The sequence below is a fragment of the Tasmannia lanceolata genome, unplaced genomic scaffold (assembly GCF_043159265.1).
Source record: "Tasmannia lanceolata isolate RefF3 unplaced genomic scaffold, GAP_Taslan_0.1 ptg000037l, whole genome shotgun sequence".
NCBI classification, from domain to species: domain Eukaryota; kingdom Viridiplantae; phylum Streptophyta; class Magnoliopsida; order Canellales; family Winteraceae; genus Tasmannia; species Tasmannia lanceolata.
In genome coordinates, this window is record NW_027518714.1 from 39,280,888 (window position 1) to 39,300,062 (window position 19,175).

At 36.4% G+C, this 19,175-nt stretch overlaps 1 protein-coding gene across 1 annotated transcript; it reads right to left on the reverse strand.

The window, feature by feature from the left end:
* Positions 1 to 11,256: 11,256 nt before the first annotated feature.
* Positions 11,257 to 14,752, reverse strand: LOC143861436 (uncharacterized). Its single transcript, XM_077372364.1, has 3 exons — positions 12,992 to 14,752; positions 12,713 to 12,873; positions 11,257 to 12,367 (listed from the first exon to the last, which is right to left on the reverse strand). Exons 1-3 carry the CDS (start codon positions 14,750 to 14,752, stop codon positions 11,257 to 11,259), a joined length of 3,033 nt encoding a protein of 1,010 aa, XP_077228479.1.
* Positions 14,753 to 19,175: the final 4,423 nt, after the last annotated feature.

A 19,175-nucleotide genomic window follows, 5' to 3' on the forward strand; every position in this document is an offset into this window, starting at 1 on the left:
AAACTTTAAAAAACTTCAAGCTTTTTTACTTAGTAAGCCCTAAAGATGGTGTCATAGAGCTTTTTAGCAACATTTTGAGATGAGGATTAGATGGTATTGAATCTTAGATTTAGTTGATGAAGGATGGAGATTGAAGAAATATAAAGTTTATTATTTTAGAAACTTTATAAAACATCCATCTTTTAGACGTGGGAAATCCTCGAGATAGTGTTAGTAAGCTTTTTGCCAAGTTTTGAGATCAGGACGAGATGGTATTGAATCTTAGATTTAGTTGATAAAGTAAGAAGATTGAAAAAATAGAAAGTTTCTTAATTTAAAAACTTTTCAAAACATCAATTTTTAGCCATAGGAGACCCTAGAGATGGTGTCAAGGAGCTTTTAGTCATGTTTTAAGGTGAGGATGAGATGATATTGAAACTTAGATTTAGTTGATGAAGGACCACCTTTTATGGTATTGAAACCCTAGAGATGATATCAACCAACTTGTAGCCACGTTTTGGGTTGAGAATCAGAGGGTATTGAATCTTAGATTTAGCTGATGGAGGGTGGAGATTGAAATAATAGAAAGCTTCTTATTTTAGAAACATTATAAAACATCCATCTTTTGGACATAAGAAACCCTAGATATGGTGTGAAGGAGTTTTTTGCCAAGTTTTAAGATTAGGATGAGAGGATATTGAATCTTAGATTTAGTTGCTGAAGGATAGAGATTGAAGAAATAAAAAGTTTCTTAGTTTAGAAACTTTATAAATATCAATCTTTTACTTTTTGTAAACCCTAAATATGGTGTCGAAGTGCTTTTAGCTAACTGTTGAGATGATGATTAGGTGGTATTGGATCATGGATTTAGTTGATGAAGGATGGAGATTGAAAAATTACAAAGTTTCTTATTTTAGAAACTTTATAAAACATCCATCTTTTAGACATAGAAAATCCTAGATGTGGTGTAAACAAGCTTTTAGCCAAGTTTGTAGAAGAGGATGAGATGGTATTGAATCTTAGATTTAGTTGATAGAGGATATTGAATTAAAAAATAGAAAGTTTATTATTATAGAAACTCTAAAACATCCATCTTTTAGACATAAGAGGCCCTGGAGATGGTGTCAAAGAGCTTTTAGCCAAGTTTTCGGGTGATGATGAGATGGTTTTAAATCTTAGATTTAGTTGATGGAAGATGGAGCTTGAAAAAGTAGAAAGTTTATTGTTTTAAAAACTTTTATAAAATATCAATCTTTTAGACATAAGAAATCCTAGAGATGGTGTTAAGGAGCTTTCAGTCAAGTTTTGAGATGAGGATGTGATGGTATTGAATCTTGGATTTTGTTGATAAAGGATTGAGATTGAAAAAATAGAAAGTTTCTTATTTTAGAAAGTTTTCAAAACATCAATTTTTAGCCATAGGAGACCCTAGAGATGGTGTCAAGGAGCTTTTAGCCATGTTTTGAGGTGAGGATGAGATGATATTGAAACTTAGATTTAGTTGATGAAGGACCACCTTTTATGGTATTGAAACCGTAGAGATGATGTCAACCAACTTCTAGCCACGTTTTGGGTTGAGAATCAGAGGGTATTGAATCTTAGATTTAGCTGATGGAGGGTGGAGATTGAAATAATAGAAAGCTTCTTATTTTAAAAACATTATAAAACATCCATCTTTTGGACATAAGAAACCCTAGATATGGTGTGAAGGAGTTTTTTGCCAAGTTTTAAGATTAGGATGAGAGGATATTGAATCTTAGATTTAGTTGCTGAAGGATAGAGATTGAAGAAATAAAAAGTTTCTTAGTTTATAAACTTTATAAATATCATTCTTTTACTTTTTGTAAACCCTAGATATGGTGTCGAAGTGCTTTCAGCTAAGTTTTGAGATGAGGATTAGGTGGTATTTAATCATAGATTTAGTTGATAAAGGATGGAGATTGAAAAATTACAAAGTTTCTTATTTTAGAAACTTTATAAAACATCCATCTTTTAGACATAGAAAACCATAGATGTGGTGTAAAGAAGCTTTTAGCCAAGTTTGTAGAAGAGGATGAGTTGGTATTGAATCTTAGATTTAGTTGATAGAGGATATTGAATTAAAAAATAGAAAGCTTCTTATTTTAGAAACTCTAAATCATCCATCTTTTAGACATAAGAGACCCTGGAGATGGTGTCAAAGAGCTTTTAGCCAAGCTTTGGGATGATAATGAGATGCTTTTAAATCTTAGATTTAGTTGATGGAAGATGGAGATTGAAAAAGTAGAAAGTTTCTTGTTTTAGAAACTTTATAAAATATCCATCTTTTAGACATAAGAAATCCTAGAGATGGTGTTAAGGAGCTTTCAGTCAAGTTTTGAGATGGGGATGTGATGGTATTGGATCATGGATTTTGTTGATAAAGGATGGAGATTGAAAAAATAGAAAGTTTATATAACATCCATCGTTTAGACATAGCTGACCCTAGAGATGGTGTCAATGAGCTTTTAGCCAAGTTTTGGATTGATGATGAGATGGTATTGAATCTTAGATTTAGCAGATGAAGGATGGAGATTGAAAAAATAGAAAGTTTCTTATTTTAGAAACTTTATAAAACATCCATCTTTTAGACATTGGAAACTCGAGAGATGGTGTCAATGAGCTTTTAGCAAAGTTTTGAGATGAGAATGAGAGGGTACTGAATCTTAGATTTAGTTGCTGAATGATGGAGATTGAAAGAAAAAAAGGTTTCCTATTTTAGAAACTTTATAACACATCAAACTTTTATACTTAGTAAACCCTAGAGATGGTGTCATAGAGCTTTTTAGCAACATTTTGAGATGAGGATTAGATGGTATTGAATCTTAGATTTAGTTGATGAAGGATGGAGATTGAAGAAATAGAAAGTTTATTATTTTAGAAACTTTATAAAACATCCATCTTTTAGACGTGGGAAATTCTCGAGATAGTGTTAGTAAGCTTTTTGCCAAGTTTTGAGATCAGGACGAGATGGTATTGAATCTTAGATTTAGTTGATAAAGTAAGAAGATTGAAAAAATAGAAAATTTCTTATTTTAAAAACTTTTCAAAACATCAATTTTTAGCCATAGGAGACCCTAGAAATGGTGTCAAGGAGCTTTTAGCCATGTTTTGAGGTGAGGATGAGATGGTATTGAAACTTAGATTTAGTTGACGAAGGACCACCTTTTATGGTATTGAAACCCTAGAGATGATGTTAACCAACTTCTAGCCACGTTTTGGGTTGAGAATCAGAGGGTTTTAAATCTTAGATTTAGCTGCTGAAGGATGGAGATTGAAAAAATAGAAAGCTTCTTATTTTAGAAACATTATAAAACATCCATCTTTTGGACATAAGAAACCCTAGATATGGTGTCAAGGAGTTTTTTGCCAAGTTTTAAGATTAGGATGAGAGGGTATTGAATCTTAGATTTAGTTGCTGAATGATAGAGATTGAAGATATAAAAATTTTCTTATTTTAGAAACTTTGTAAATATCATTCTTTTTCTTTTTGTAAACCTAGATATGGTGTCGAAGTGCTTTCAGCTAAGTTTTGAGATGAAGATTAGGTGGTATTGAATCATAGATTTGGTTGATGAAGGATGGAGATTGAAAAATTACAAAGTTTCTTATTTTAGAAACTTTATAAAACATCCATCTTTTAGACATAGGAAACCATAGATGTGGTGTAACGAAGCTTTTAGCCATGTTTATGGAAGAGGATGAGATGGTATTGAATCTTAGATTTTGTTGATAGAGGATATTGAATTAAAAAACAGAAAGTTTCTTATTTTAGAAACTCTAAAACATCCATCCTTTAGACATAAGAGACCCTGGAGATGTTGTCAAAGAGCTTTTAGCCAAGTTTTGGGATGATGATGAGATGGTTTTAAATCTTAGATTTAGTTGATGGAAGATGGAGATTGAAAAAGTAGAAAGTTTCTTGTTTTAGAAACTTTATAAAATATCCATCTTTTAGACATAGGAAATCCTAGAGATGGTGTTAAGGAGCTTTCAGTCATGTTTTGAGATGCGGATTTGATGGTATTGGATCTTGGATTTTGTTGATAAAGGACGGAGATAGAAAAAAAAAAGTTTATATAACATCCATCCTTTAGACATAGCTAACCCTAGAGATGGTGTAAATGAGCTTTTAGCCAAGTTTTGGATTGATGATGAGATGGTATTGAATCTTAGATTTAGCAGATGAAGGATGGAGATTGAAAAAATAGAAAGTTTCTTATTTTAGAAACTTTATAAAACATCCATCTTTTAGACATTGGAAACTCGAGAGATGGTGTCAATGAGCTTTTAGCAAAGTTTTGAGATGAGAATGAGAGGGTACTGAATCTTATATTTAGTTACTGAATGATTAAGATTGAAAGAAACAAAGGTTTCCTGTTTTAGAAAGTTTATAAAACATCAAAATTGTATACTTAGTAAACCCTAGAGATGGTGTTATAGAGCTTTTTACCAACATTTTGAGATGAGGATTAGATGGTATTGAATCTTAGATTTAGTTGATGAAGGATGGAGATTGAAGAAATAGAAAGTTTGTTATTTTAGAAACTTTATAAAACATCCATCTTTTAGATGTGGGAAATCCTCGAGATAGTGTTAGTAAGCTTTTTGCCAGGTTTTGAGATTAGGACGAGATAGTATTGAATCTTAGATTTAGTTGATAAAGTAAGAAGATTGAAACAATAGAAAGTTTCTTATTTTAAAAACTTTTCAAAACATCAATTTTTAGCCATAAGAAACCCTAGAGATGGTGTCAAGGAGCTTTTAGCCATGTTTTGAGGTGAGGATGAGATGGTATTGAAATTTAGATTTAATTGACGAAGCACCACCTCTTATGGTATTGAAACCCTAGAGATGATGTCAACCAACTTCTAGCCACGTTTTGGGTTGAGAATCAGAGGGTATTGAATCTAAGATTTAGCTGATGAAGGGTGGAGATTGAAAAAATAGAAAGCTTCTTCTTTTAGAAACATTATAAAACATCCATCTTTTGGACATATGAAACCCTAGATATGGTGTCAAGGAGTTTTTTGCCAAGTTTTAAGATTAAGATGAGAGGGTATTGAATCTTAGATTTAGTTGCTGAAGGATAGAGATTGAAGAAATAAAAAGTTTCTTATTTTAGAAACTTTATAAATATCATTCTTTTACTTTTGGTAAACCCTAGATATGGTATCGAAGTGCTTTCAGCTAAGTTTTGAGATGAGGATTAGGTGGTATTTTATCATAGATTTAGTTGATGAAGGATGGAGATTGAAAAATTACAAAGTTTCTTATTTTAGAAACTTTATAAAACATCCATCTTTTAGACATAGAAAACCATAGATGTGGTGTAAAGAAGCTTTTAGCCATGTTTGTAGAAGAGGATGAGATTGTATTGAATCTTAGATTTAGTTGATAGAGGATATTGAATTAAAAAATAGAAAGTTTCTTATTTTAGAAACTTTAAAACATCCATCTTTTAGACATAAGAGACCCTGGAGATTGTGTCAAAGTGCTTTTAGCCAAGTTTTGGGATGATGATGAGATGGTTTTAAATCTTAGATTTAGTTGATGGAAGATGGAGATTGAAAAAGTAGAAAGTTTCTTGTTTTAGAAACTTTATAAAATATCCATCTTTTAGACATAGGAAATCCTAGAGATGGTGTTAAGGAGCTTTCAGTCAAGTTTTGAGATGCGGATTTGATGGTATTGGATCTTGGATTTTGTTGATAAAGGACGGAGATTGAAAAACTAGAAAGTTTATATAACATCCATCGTTTAGACATAGCTGTCCCTAGAGATGATGTCAATGAGCTTTTAGCCAAGTTTTGGATTGATGATGAGATGATATTGAATCTTAGATTTAGCAGATGAAGGATGGAGATTGAAAAAATAGAAAGTTTCTTATTTTAGAAACTTTATAAAACATCCATCTTTTAGACATTGGAAACTCGAGAGATGGTGTCAATGAGATTTTAGCAAAGTTTTGAGATGAGAATGAGAGGGTACTGAATCTTATATTTAGTTGCTGAATGATGGAGATTGAAAGAAAAAAAGGTTTCCTATTTTAGAAACTTTTTAAAACATCAAACTTTTATACTTAGTAAACCCTAGAGATGGTGTCATAGAGCTTTTTAGCAACATTTTGATATGAGGATTAGATGGTATTGAATCTTAGATTTAGTTGATGAAGGAAGGAGATTGAAGAAATAGAAAGTTTATTATTTTTGAAACTTTATAAAACATCCATCTTTTAGACGTGGGAAATCCTCGAGACAGTGTTAGTAAGCTTTTTGCCAAGTTTTGAGATCAGGACGAGATGATATTGAATCTAAGACTTAGTTGATAAAGTAAGAAGATTGAAAAAATAAAAAGTTTCTTATTTTAAAAACTTTTCAAAACATCAATTTTTAGCCATATGAGGCCCTAGATATGTTGTCAAGGAGCTTTTAGCCATGTTTTGAGGTGAGGATGAAATGGTATTTAAACTTAGATTTAGTTGATGAAGCACCACCTTTTATGGTATTGAAACCTTAGAGATGATGTCAACCAACATCTAGCCACGTTTTGGGTTGAGAATTAGAGGGTATTGAATCTTAGATTTAGCTGATGAAGGGTGGAGATTGAAAAATAGAAAGCTTCTTATTTTAGAAACATTATAAAACATCCATCTTTTGGACATAAGAAACCCTAGATATGGTGTCAAGGAGTTTCTTGCCAAGTTTTAAGATTAAGATGAGAGGGTATTGAATCTTAGATTTAGTTGCTGAAGGATAGAGATTGAAGAAATAAAAAGTTTCTTATTTTAGAAACTTTATAAATATCATTCTTTTACTTTTGGTAAACCCTAGATATGGTGTCGAAGTGCTTTCAGCTAAGTTTTGAGATGAGGATTATGTGCTATTGAATCATAGATTTAGTTGATGAAGGATGGAGATTGAAAAATTACAAAGTTTCTTATTTTAGAAACTTTATAAAACATCCATCTTTTAGACATAGAAAACCATAGATGTGGTGTAAAGAAGCTTTTAGCCAAGTTTGTAGAAGATGATGAGATGGTATTGAATCTTAGATTTAGTTGATAGAGGATATTGAATTAAAAAATAGAAAGTTTTTAATTTTGGAAACTCTAAAACATCCATGTTTTGGACATAAGAGACCCTGGAGATGGTGCAAAGAGCTTTTAGCCAGGTTTTGGGATGATGATGAGATGGTTTTAAATCTTAGATTTAGTTGATGGAAGATGGAGATTGAAAAAGTAGAAAGTTTCTTGTTTTTGAAACTTGATAAAATACCCATCTTTTAGACATAGGAAATCCTAGAGATGGTGTTAAGGAGCTTTCAGTCAAGTTTTGAGATTAGGATGTGATGGTATTGGATCATGGATTTTGTTGATAAAGGATGGAGATTGAAAAAATAGAAAGTTTATATAACATCCATCGTTTAGACATCGTTTAGACATAGCTGACCCTAGAGATGGTGTCAATGAGCTTTTAGCCAAGTTTTCGATTGATGATGAGATGGTATTGAATCTTAGATTTAGCAGATGAATGATGGAGATTGAAAAAATAGAAAGTTTCTTATTTTAGAAAACTTTATAAAACATCCTTATTTTAGACATTAGAAACTCGAGAGATGGTGTCAATGTGCTTTTAGCAAAGTTTTGATATTAGAATGAGAGGGTACTGAATCTTAGATTTAGTTGCTGAATGATAGAGATTGAAAGAAAAAGAGGTTTCCTATTTTAGAAACTTTATAAAACATCAAACTTTTATACTTAGTAAAACCTAGAGATGGTGTCATAGAGCTTTTTAGCAACATTTTGAGATGAGAATTAGATGGTATTGAATCTTAGATTTAGTTGATGAAAGACGGAGATTGAAGAAATAGAAAGTTTATTATTTTAGAAACTTTATAAAACATCCATCTTTTAGACGTGGGAAATCCTCGAGATAGTGTTAATAAGCTTTTTGCCAAGTTTTGAGATCAGGACGAGATGGTATTGAATCTTAGACTTAGTTGATAAAGTAAGAAGATTGAAAAAATAAAAAGTTTCTTATTTTAAAAACTTTTCAAAACATCAATTTTTAGCCATAGGAGACCCTAGAAATGGTGTTGGATCATGGATTTTGTTGATAAAGGATGAAGATTGAAAAAGTAGAAAGTTTATATAACATCCATCGTTTAGACATAGCTGACCCTAGAGATGGTGTCAATGTGCTTTTAGCCAAGTTTTGGATTGATGATGAGATGGTATTGAATTTTAGATTTAGCTGATGAAGGATGGAGATTGAAAAAATAGAAAGTTTCTTATTTAAGAAACTTTATAAAACATCCATCTTTTAGACATTGGAAACTCGAGAGATGGTGTCAATGAGCTTTTAGCAAAGTTTTGAGATAAGAATGAGAGGGTACTGAATCTTAAATTTAGTTGCTGAATGATGGAGATTGAAAGAAAAAAAGGTTTCCTATTTTAGAAATTTTATAAAACTTCAAACTTTTTTACTTAGTAAGCCCTAGAGATGGTGTTATAGAGCTTTTTAGCAACATTTTGAGATGAGGATTAGATGATATTGAATCTTAGATTTAGTTGATGAAGGATGGAGATTGAAGAAATAGAAAGTTTATTATTTTAGAAACTTTATAAAACATCCATCTTTTAGACGTGGGAAATCCTCGAGATAGTGTTAGTAAGCTTTTTGCCAAGTTTTGAGATCAGGACGAGATGGTATTGAATCTTAGATTTAGTTGATAAAGTAAGAAGATTGAAAAAATAGAAAGTTTCTTATTTTAAAAACTTTTCAAAACATCAATTTTTAGCCATAGGAGACCCTTGAGATGGTGTCAATGAGCTTTTAGCCATGTTTTGAGGTGAGGATGAGATGATATTGAAACTTAGATTTAGTTGATGAAGGACCACCTTTTATGGTATTGAAACCCTAGAGATGATGTCAACCAACTTCTAGCCACATTTTGGGTTGAGAATCAGAGGGTATTGAATCTTAGATTTAGCTGATGGAGGGTGGAGATTGAAATAATAGAAAGCTTCTTATTTTAGAAACATTATAAAACATCCATCTTTTGGACATAAGAAACCCTAGATATGGTGTGAAGGAGTTTTTTACCAAGTTTTAAGATTAGGATGAGAGGATATTGAATCTTAGATTTAGTTGCTGAAGGATAGAGATTGAAGAAATAAAAAGTTTCTTAGTTTAGAAACTTTATAAATATCAATCTTTTACTTTTTGTAAACCCTAAATATGGTGTCGAAGTGCTTTTAGCTAAGTGTTGAGATGATGATTAGGTGTTATTGGATCATGGATTTAGTTGATGAAGGATGGAGATTGAAAAATTACAAAGTTTCTTATTTTAGAAACTTTATAAAACATCCATCTTTTAGACATAGAAAATCCTAGATGTGGTGTAAAGAAGCTTTTAGCCAAGTTTGTAGAAGAGGATGAGATGGTATTGAATCTTAGATTTAGTTGATAGAGGATATTGAATTTAAAAATAGAAAGTTTGTTATTATAGAAACTCTAAAACATCCATCTTTTAGACATAAGAGGCCCTGGAGATGGTGTCAAAGTGCTTTTAGCCAAGTTTTCGGATGATGATGAGATGGTTTTAAATCTTAGATTTAGTTGATGGAAGATGGAGCTTGAAAAAGTAGAAAGTTTCTTGTTTTAAAAACTTTATAAAATATCCATCTTTTAGACATAGGAAATCCTAGAGATGGTGTTAAGGAGCTTTCAATCAAGTTTTGAGATGGGGATGTGATGGTATTGGATCTTGGATTTTGTTGATAAAGGATGGAGATTGAAAAAATAGAAAGTTTATATAACTTCCATCGATTAGACGTAGCTGACCCTAGAGATGGTGTCAATGAGCTTTTAGCTAAGTTTTGGATTGATGATGAGATGGTATTAAATCTTAGATTTAGCTGATGAAGGATGGAGATTGAAAAAATAGAAAGTTTCTTATTTTAGAAACTTTATAAAACATCCATCTTTGAGACATTGGAAACTCGAGAGATTGTGTCAAGGAGCTTTTAGCAAAGTTTTGAGATGAGAATGAGAGGGTAGTGAGTCTTAGATTTAGTTGCTGAATGTTGGAGATTGAAAGAAAAAAAAGTTTCCTTTTTTAGAATGTTTATAAAACATCAAACTTTTATACTTAGTAAACCCTAGAGATGGTGTCAAAGAGCTTTTAGCAACATTTTGAGATGAGGATTAGATGGTATTGAATCTTAGATTCAGTTGATGAAAGATGGAGATTGAAGAAATAGAAAGTTTATTATTTTAGAAACTTTATAAAACATCCATCTTTTAGACGTCGGAAATCCTCGAGATAGTGTTAATAAGCTTTTTGCCAAGTTTTGAGATCAGGACGAGATGGTTTTGAATCTTAGATTTAGTTGATAAAGGAAGATGATTGAAAAAATAGAAAGTTTCTTATTTTAGAAACTTTTAAAAATATCAATTTTTAGCCATAGCAGACCCTAGAGATGGGGTCAAGGAGCTTTTAGCCATTATTTGAGGTGAGGTTGAGATTGTATTGAAACTTATATTTAGTTGATGAAGGACCACCTTTTATGGTATTGAAACCCTAGAGATGATGTCAACCAACTTCTAGCCACGTTTTGGGTTGAGAATCAGAGGGTATTGAATCTTAGATTTAGCTGATGAAGGATGGAGATTGAAAAAATAGAAAGCTTCTTATTTTAGAAACATTATAAAACATCCATCTTTTGGACATAAGAAACCCTAGATATGGTGTCAAGGAGTTTTTTGCCAAGTTTTAAGATTAGGATGAGAGGGTATTGAATCTTAGATTTAGTTGCTGAAGGATAGAGATTGAAGAAATAAAAAGTTTCTTATTTTAGAAACTTTATAAATATCATTTGGTGTTGATGTGCTTTTAGCTAAGTTTTGAGATGAGGATTAGGTGGTATTGAATCATAGATTTAGTTGATGAAGGATGGAGAGTGAAAAATTACAAAGTTTCTTATTTTAGAAACTTTATAAACATACATCTTTTAGACTTAGAAAACCATAGATGTGGTGTAAAGAAGCTTTTAGCCAAGTTTGTAGAAGAGGATGAGATGGTATTGAATCTTAGATTATTTTTTTTTTGATGAGTAAGCAGGGGTTAGGCTGGACCCCAACCAGGCATTAGAAAATAAAAAGAGATACAACTAGGGGGGCTGAAATGCCAACAAAAAGGGAACAAGCTCCCAACAACAGAAACCTCAAAGGACAGAAAGACGAAACATGAAAATTACAATCTAGAGTACTCACTCCCTCTCCTATCGGAGTCCAATAGCAGAAGGAGAGCTGGGGGGGCCAGGAAAGGGGGGAGGCCATAACCTTTGCAAGGGCAGTTCCGTTTAGAAAGGTAGTCTGCTACACTATTTCCTTCGCGCCAAATGTGGGAAACCTTCCATTGGACTAAACGGGAAAGCAAGTGAGGGATGACCTGAATATGAGTAAAGCATTTCCAGGGAGTTTTAGAGGTGCCCATGATAATATCAGCTGCTGTTTTAGAATCAACTTCAATCCAAATCTTAGTCAAACCCCAAGATGAGGCCAGCCTAAGACCTTCAAGCACAGCCCTGATCTCCAGCGCAAGAATCTCCTCCTGCTCTACATTAACGGAAAACATAGATAGGAGGAAACCGTTATTATCCCGTATAGCACCTCCCATACCTCCCCCATCCGCGTCTAGAGAAGCATCCGAGTTAATTTTGAAAGTCCCTTGATTCGGTTTATGCCAACAGCAGACCTGAGGAGAACGAATTTTGGGAAATAGAGGACAACCAAAGTTGGCAGCGATGGACCTGTTACTTATGGTGTCCACATCAGTAAGGTTTAGGCCTAACATTTTTGTTCGTATCAGGGATAGAGTTTCGGACAGCAGGACAGAGTTGGGAAGAAAGGTTTTGCGGAAGATTCTGTGGTTTCGCTCCATCCAGATGGTGTAAATTGAGGCTTCAAAAGCAATGAACGCCAATGTGGAAGATTGCCCGGCACCTTTAAAGTGGTTAGCAATCCATAGTTCTTCTTGAATAAGATCAGGTTCAGGGTTGCGCCATAGCTGTAGTTTCCCAAGAATTGATTTCCAAACCCATTTTGAATAACTACATTGGAAAAAGAGATGGTTAACAGATTCTTGGCCTGAGTTGCATAGGATACAGCTTCTGTTGACCGAAGGGTCGAGAAATGGGAGGTTGTCAGTTGTGCTTAGGCCATTATTGAGGGCTTTCCAAGAGACAAGAGCGTGCCGAGGAATATGCCCACTGAACCAAATTCGCGAAGCCCATGCCGGCTTTTCAAATAGGAGAGTTAATTGCAGAGTTATTGAAGATGGCTTCCAAAAGAAGGGATTTTTCCTGAGATAGAGAACCAAGGTTCAGAATAGGATTCCAGGATCCTTCATGATGCCGCTGGTCGAGAGTCTTCAAAGAAGAAAGGGAGGAATCTGATCTATGCCTGGATATGAGGGACGAGATCACACCCCTCGGATGCCAAGGCTCGTTCCAAAGATCAATGGCAGCTTCATTACCCACTAGGCATCAGATGTGGGGTTTAGCCAGATCTCTACTCCTGATGATACTTCTTATCCCCCAGGAAGGTTTCGAAGGCAGGTTAATGGTCCAGAAGTTATTTGCTTTGATATATTTCAGAGAGAACCAGCGTGCCCATAGGTTATTCTTAGCAGCAATGATAGACCATACCTGCTTGATTCGAAGAGAGACATTGATGTCCCTGAGAAGTCTAATTCCAATACCTCCTTCGCTTTTAGGCCTGCACATTTTTTCCCACGAGATTGAGTGATGCGATTTTTTTCCTTCCGAGCTTCCCCAGATGAAGGACCTGAAAATTCTTTCAATCGAATCTATTACCCCCTTGGGGATATCAAAAGCAGAAGACCAAAAAATCATGAAACTATTCAGCACAGTTTTAACAAGCTCAATTCGTCCGGCTTGGCTTAGGCATTTGCTAGACCAACTCACAATACGCTTGCGGACTTTAGTGATAAGAGGAGCACAGTCAGAAACAGTAAGTCTTGAAGTAAACAACGGGAGGCCGATATATCTAATGGGAAGAGTTCCTTCTTCGAACCCCAGAGTTTTTAGGATTTCAAGTTTATCTCTGAGAATGGTGCCCCGAAAAAAGATTTCAGATTTGAAGGGGTTAGCCTCCATCCCAAAAACCTTATGAAACAAAGACAGGCAAGAAGATAGAATGGAGGCATTTCGGGTAGATCCCTTGGCAAAGATCATTAGATCATCTGCAAATAGCAGGTGAGTAATGGCTAGAGAGCCTTGAACGAAGGGAGTAGACAGGGCATTCGAGGAGGAGGCATTTTCAAGAAGGACAGAGAGCATTTCCATGGAAATAGAGAAGAGGAGGGGAGAGAGGGGATCACCTTGACGAAGCCCATTAGAGGAAGTGAAGAAGCTTTGGGGGGATCCATTAACCAGGATAGAAAATGAAGGGTTCGAGATGCATTCTTCTATCCAGCCTAACCAAACAGAGTTAAATCCTTGCTTGGCCATGAAGGATAACAGAGCTTGCCGGTTGATGTTGTCAAAGGCTTTAGCGAGATCGATTTTCAAGCACATGGAAGGGGTGGGGGAGGGAAGGTGAAAGCTGTGGAGAAGATCATGGGTGAGGAGGATATTGTCTTGAATTTGTCGACCTCGAATAAAGGCAGATTGAGACGGGCTGATGAGGTTGGAAATGACAGTCAGAAGTCGGTTGGCTAGGATTTTTGTTATCGTTTTGTACAAAAAGGTGCAGAGAGATATTGGACGATACTGAGAAGGGGAGGAGCTATCCGGGCCTTTTGGGATGAGGGATATGAAGGTGGCATTAACGGATTTAAGCAGTTTACCCGATTTAAAGAATTTTTTTATGGCGGCAATGAACTCATCTCCCAGAAGGTACCAGAAGGCGCGAAAAAAGGAGGCATTGAAGCCGTCCGGACCCGGAGCTTTATCTCCATTAGTTTTCCAAACCATATCTTTAATCTCCTCTGATGATATTGGCTTGGATAAGATGTCAGCGTCCTCAACATTCAGTTTTCGAATTGGATCAGGGGCAGCAGCAGTCTGTATTTTCCCAAGATTTAGAATCTTGGAGAAGTGGTTTATCAGAATGGAAGAGATCTCAACAGGGTCGGTGGTTTGAGTGCCATCTCCTCTTTTCATAGCAAGAATATTGTTTTTGTTTTGCCTTACCTTCAGATGCGAGTAAAAGAATTTTGAATTAGAGTCTCCCAATTTAAGCCATTGGGCTCTGGATTTCTGCTTAAGAAAAGATTTTTCGAGGGACGAGAATTTTAACAGGTCCACTCTAATTTTAGCTTCCTGATCAAGAAGGTGAGGGCTGGCTGGATCTTGCTCAATAGAAGCTTGAATCTTTAACAAAGACTTTCTGATAATTGGCACTTGGATGTCAATTCTACCAAAAACCTCTCTATTCCATTCTTTAATTTGGTTTTTGACCACTTTCAGCTTCTGGATAAAGGAGAACATGGGGTTGCCTTTTACCTTATGATTCCAGGCTCGCTCAACAATGGGGTAGAGGGATTTGTCTGCCAACCACATGTCCATGAACTTAAAGGGCCGAGGACCAAGAGATTGATGATTAAAGCAGGACACAATGAATGGGCTGTGGTCAGAGATTCCTGGAGGGAAGAATTCAGTAAAGGAATTCGGGCAGGAGTGCAACCATTCTTCATTAACAAGAGATCTATCCAGCTTTGCCATTTTCAGATTTCCCTGCTTGCCTTTGTTATTCCAAGTAAGATTAAGACCCACAGAACGAAGATCAGTAAGAGCACAGTGGTGAGACAGGAGTTGAACTCCTCCATCTGGGCTATATTAGGAGGGTATCCATATCTTTCTTCTCGGCTACGGACAACATTGAAGTCGCCGAGCACAATCCAAGGGGCCTGGTTCAAAGACACAATATTTACCAATTTGGACCACAGCTCTCTCCTGGAAATATAATAATTATGGGCATAGACAACTGTCATTTTAAAGGTCATACCAGTCTGAATGACTTTCACCTCACAGTGAATATGCTGGCTAGATTCATCAACAATCTTCACGTTTATCATAGCACTGTCCCAGAGGATCCAAATTCTACCTTTAACAACACTCGAATAGTTGCCATGAGCATCCCAACCGTCACAGCAATCCTGAACATAGTCCATCATCTTATTACACAAAGCCTTGGTTTCCAGTAAACAACAAATAGAGGTATTGGAGGATTTTAGAAAGCTCTTGATTTCTCTACGTTTTGAGTGGGTGCAGAGCCCCCCGGGCGTTCCAAACAGAGATTAACTTCATTGGGAGTCCAGAGCAGAAGGATTCTCGGATCCACGGGCAGCAGAAAGAGAGGGAGACAAACAATTCAGTTGAGGGTTCGCAGCTCCCGGGTCAAACAGGGAAGGCTTGGGGGGGAGAGTTGGAGGCAGGACAGAGGAGACAGGTTGCAACAGCTGAGTCTGAGAAGGGTCAACTTTCTCCTGATCAGAGTTTTGAGGGGCAAGGAAAGAGGAGACAAGATTCGGATCAGCAGGGGAGTCTAGAGAGGATTCTGCACAGACAGTTGGGGTCGAGACAGGCCTGGACGCATCTGGGATTTCTAAAGTGAGGGAATCAAGAATACTGAATCCATTATGAGTACTTATTTGAGGCTGAGGGAGGGAAACAGGGGATTTGGAGAGGTTTTTGAAAGGGGGAGTAGCAGGAATGGAATTCTCAACAGATTTAGGAGCTTTCATAATCCATTCCTGCTTAGACTTAGGAATAGGCAGAGGGATGAGTGGGCAGCGCTCAGCGGAGTGACTGAAATCTCTGCAAGACAAGCTTTTGGTTTCCAATCATATTCAACAGCTTGGAGTAAAGTACCTGATGGGGTTTCAATTTCAATGGAGTCGAGGAGTTCATCGTCAGGGGTGACTTCAACACACACTCGCGCAAAGTTCAGATGTGTGCCAGCAGCAGTAATGGAGTCCATGAATAGGGGATGGCCAATAGTACTAGCTAGCTTACCCAGCCCACTGGGAGTCCAGAACTTGAGGTGAAGTTCAGGGAATCGAATCCAAATAGGGATGGAAGAAAGCTTTATTTTCTCCAATGAACACTCTGGGGACCATTTTTGAAGGATAAGAGGTCTCCCACCGTAAGTTGTGATAGGTGCCTCCAGAACTTTAAAAAAATCTTCTTCGAGGGAGAATTTAAAAAGGATGAAGTTTTTGGGAAGGGAGGAGATTAAAAACTCTCCTTTTGGCTGCCATTTACGCTGGAGATGGTGCTTAAGAGTGGAAAAGAAGGGTCTTCTGCCAAGAAAGAATCCCAGGAGACAATTTTTCCATTTGTTCTCTGCCTCTGCATAATCTGTTTCTTGAAATATGGCCCTTTTTTTACCCTTGTCCGAGATGGTGGGAGAGAAAAAGGGGAGAGTAGATTCAGGTTGAGGAGGGAGAATGGGGGATGCAGCGAGAATTCTGGCCCAGGAAGGAGAGGGTCTTGGGTCTGGGAGCAGAGGAGGCAAGGGGAGCAAGGAAGCAGGAGGCGGGAAAGGATTGGGATTCAAAAGAGTAAGGTCGACTGGGGAAGGATTGGAAAATCCAGGGATTTTGAGTATCGTGTTTTGATGAAGGGACACCGATTCAAATAATCCCGCATTTGCAAGTTTCAAATTTCTGGGCGGGCTTGCAGATTGGGGGGAAACTACTAAGTCATGCTTCGGATCTGGGAGGGAGAAAGATCTACGGAGGAGGGAGAAGCACGTGAGTCCTGAGCCCAGACAAGATTTGTCTGCAAGGACAGAGGGTGGTTGGGCCTCAGAGAAGAAACCGTTGGTTCATTTCTATTTTTGGCCATGGATACAATGCTGGGTTTCTCCTTACCCAAAATGGCAACTTTCTCCGACCTCAGGCCATCTGATTGCAAGGGAGAGGGTGACCCTGATGATTTGTTAAAGGAATGGGATGGAGAGACCTCCTGATTAATAGCCACAGAAGAGGAAGATTTGGGGTGCCTAGGAGCCGCAATTTTTTTATTCGAGGAATAAGGAGAGCTGGGTAAGGACCGAATGGGTTTTGAGAAGATTTTGTGAAGTCTAGTCCCCTTCTTCCAGTGATTAGCAGGGTCAAAATCAAGATCTTGAGTCTAAAGCTTTCCAAGAGCGTCCAAAGTGAGAGAAGAAAAGGATTTTGTGCTTGAGGGTGTGACACGAGATTCAGGGAGGTTAAGATGACCAGCTGGCCAGTATTTCTCCTCAAAGGCTTTGGCATTCTGAAGCTGGTCGAAGAGGATTTGATTCGGCAACGATTTTCCTTCCTCAGTTCCCTGGTTATGACCGGATGAACCCAAAGCTTGATCCAATGGAGATGGACCATGAGAGGAAGATGAGGACCCCTTGCTCCCGCTGCCAGCCAGACCAGAGGATGGCTGAACTTGCCCCTTGTTGCTCAAACAAGGAGCAGAAATGGATTTGCCCGGATCTGGGGGGATGGCTTCCATGACAGGAACTCAAGGACAGCAGGGTTGGAGAAGGATGATAAACAAAGAACTTCCTGGCCAGAACTTGGCAGAAGGAAAGGGAAGAACAAGAAGGGCTTTGGCCCTTGCTGCTTTGCCGGCCGCAGTCGGCTCTCGCCGGAGAGGGTGGGGAAGAAGAGGAAGAAGACGAATTTTCTCTCTCCTCAGAGTTACTCTCTATGGTCTCTATGAGATTTGAATCTTAGATTTAGTTGATAGAGGATATTGAATTAAAAAATAGAAAGTTTCTTATTTTAGAAACTCAAAATCATCCATCTTTTAGACATAAGAGACCCTGGAGATGGTGTCAAAGAGCTTTTAGCCAAGTTTTCGGATGATGATGAGATGGTTTTAAATCTTAGATTTAGTTGATGGAAGATGGAGATTGAAAAAGTAGAAAGTTTCTTGTTTTAGAAACTTTATAAAATATCCATCTTTTAGACATAGGAAATCCTAGAGATGGTGTTAAGGAGCTTTCAGTCAAGTTTTGAGATGAGGATTTGATGGTATTGGATCTTGGATTTTGTTGATAAAGGATGGAGATTGAAAAAATAGAAAGTTTATATAACATCCATCGTTTAGACATAGCTGACCCTAGAGATGGTGTCAATGAGCTTTTAGCCAAGTTTTGGATTAATGATGAGATGGTATTGAATCTTAGATTTAGCAGATGAAGGATGGAGATTGAAAAAATAGAAAGTTTCTTATTTTAGAAACTTTATAAAATATCCATCTTTTAGACATTGAAAACTCGAGAGATGGTGTCAATGAGCTTTTAGCAAAGTTTTGAGATGAGAATGAGATGGTACTGAATCTTAGATTTAGTTGCTGAATGATGGAGATTGAAAGAAAAAAAGGTTTCCTATTTTAGAAACTTTATAAAACATCAAACTTTTATACTTAGTAAACCCTAGAGATGGTGTCATAGAGCTTTTTAGCAACATTTTGAGATGAGGATTAGATGGTATTGAATCTTAGATTTAGTTGATGAAGGATGGAGATTGAAGAAATAAAAAGTTTATTATTTTAGAAACTTTATAAAACATCCATCTTTTAGACGTGGGAAATCTTCGAGATAGTGTTAGTAAGCTTTTTACCAAGTTTTGAGATCAGGACGAGATGGTATTGAATCTTAGATTTAGTTGATAAAGTAAGAAGATTGAAAAAATAGAAAGTTTCTTATTTTAAAAACTTTTCAAAACATCAATTTTTAGCCATATGAGACCCTAGAGATGGTGTCAATGAGCTTTTAGCCATGTTTTGAGGTGAGGATGAGATGGTATTGAAACTTAGATTTAGTTAATGAAGGACCACCTTTTATGGTATTAAAACCCTAGAGATGATGTCAACCAACTTCTAGCCACGTTTTGGGTTGAGAATAAGAGGGTATTAAATCTTAGATTTAGCTGATGAAGGGTGGAGATTGAAAAAATAGAAAGCTTCTTTTTTTTTTGAAAAGGGTAAGCTGGGGTTAGGCAGACCCCGACCAGATATATTGAAAAAAATGGAGATTACAAAGATAGAGCAAGAGCGCACCCAAGCCACAAGCGACCGGGAAACAAGAACAGACTAAGTGCAAAGCAGCACGGACAAAAATATTGAGGAATGATAAACTGAAGGGCGCATTCTGCAAAAA

Coding starts and splice junctions, on each gene's coding strand:
- LOC143861436 (XM_077372364.1), bottom strand. CDS start 14,752: ATGGCAAAGCTGGATAGATCTCTTGTTAATGAAGAATGGTTGCACTCC. Junction 12,874..12,991: donor CTAAAGTCCGCAAGCGTATT/GTGAGTTGGTCT, acceptor AGGGGGTAATAG/ATTCGATTGAAAGAATTTTC. Junction 12,368..12,712: donor TCTCTCTTCGAATCAAGCAG/GTATGGTCTATC, acceptor TCTCTATCTCAG/GAAAAATCCCTTCTTTTGGA.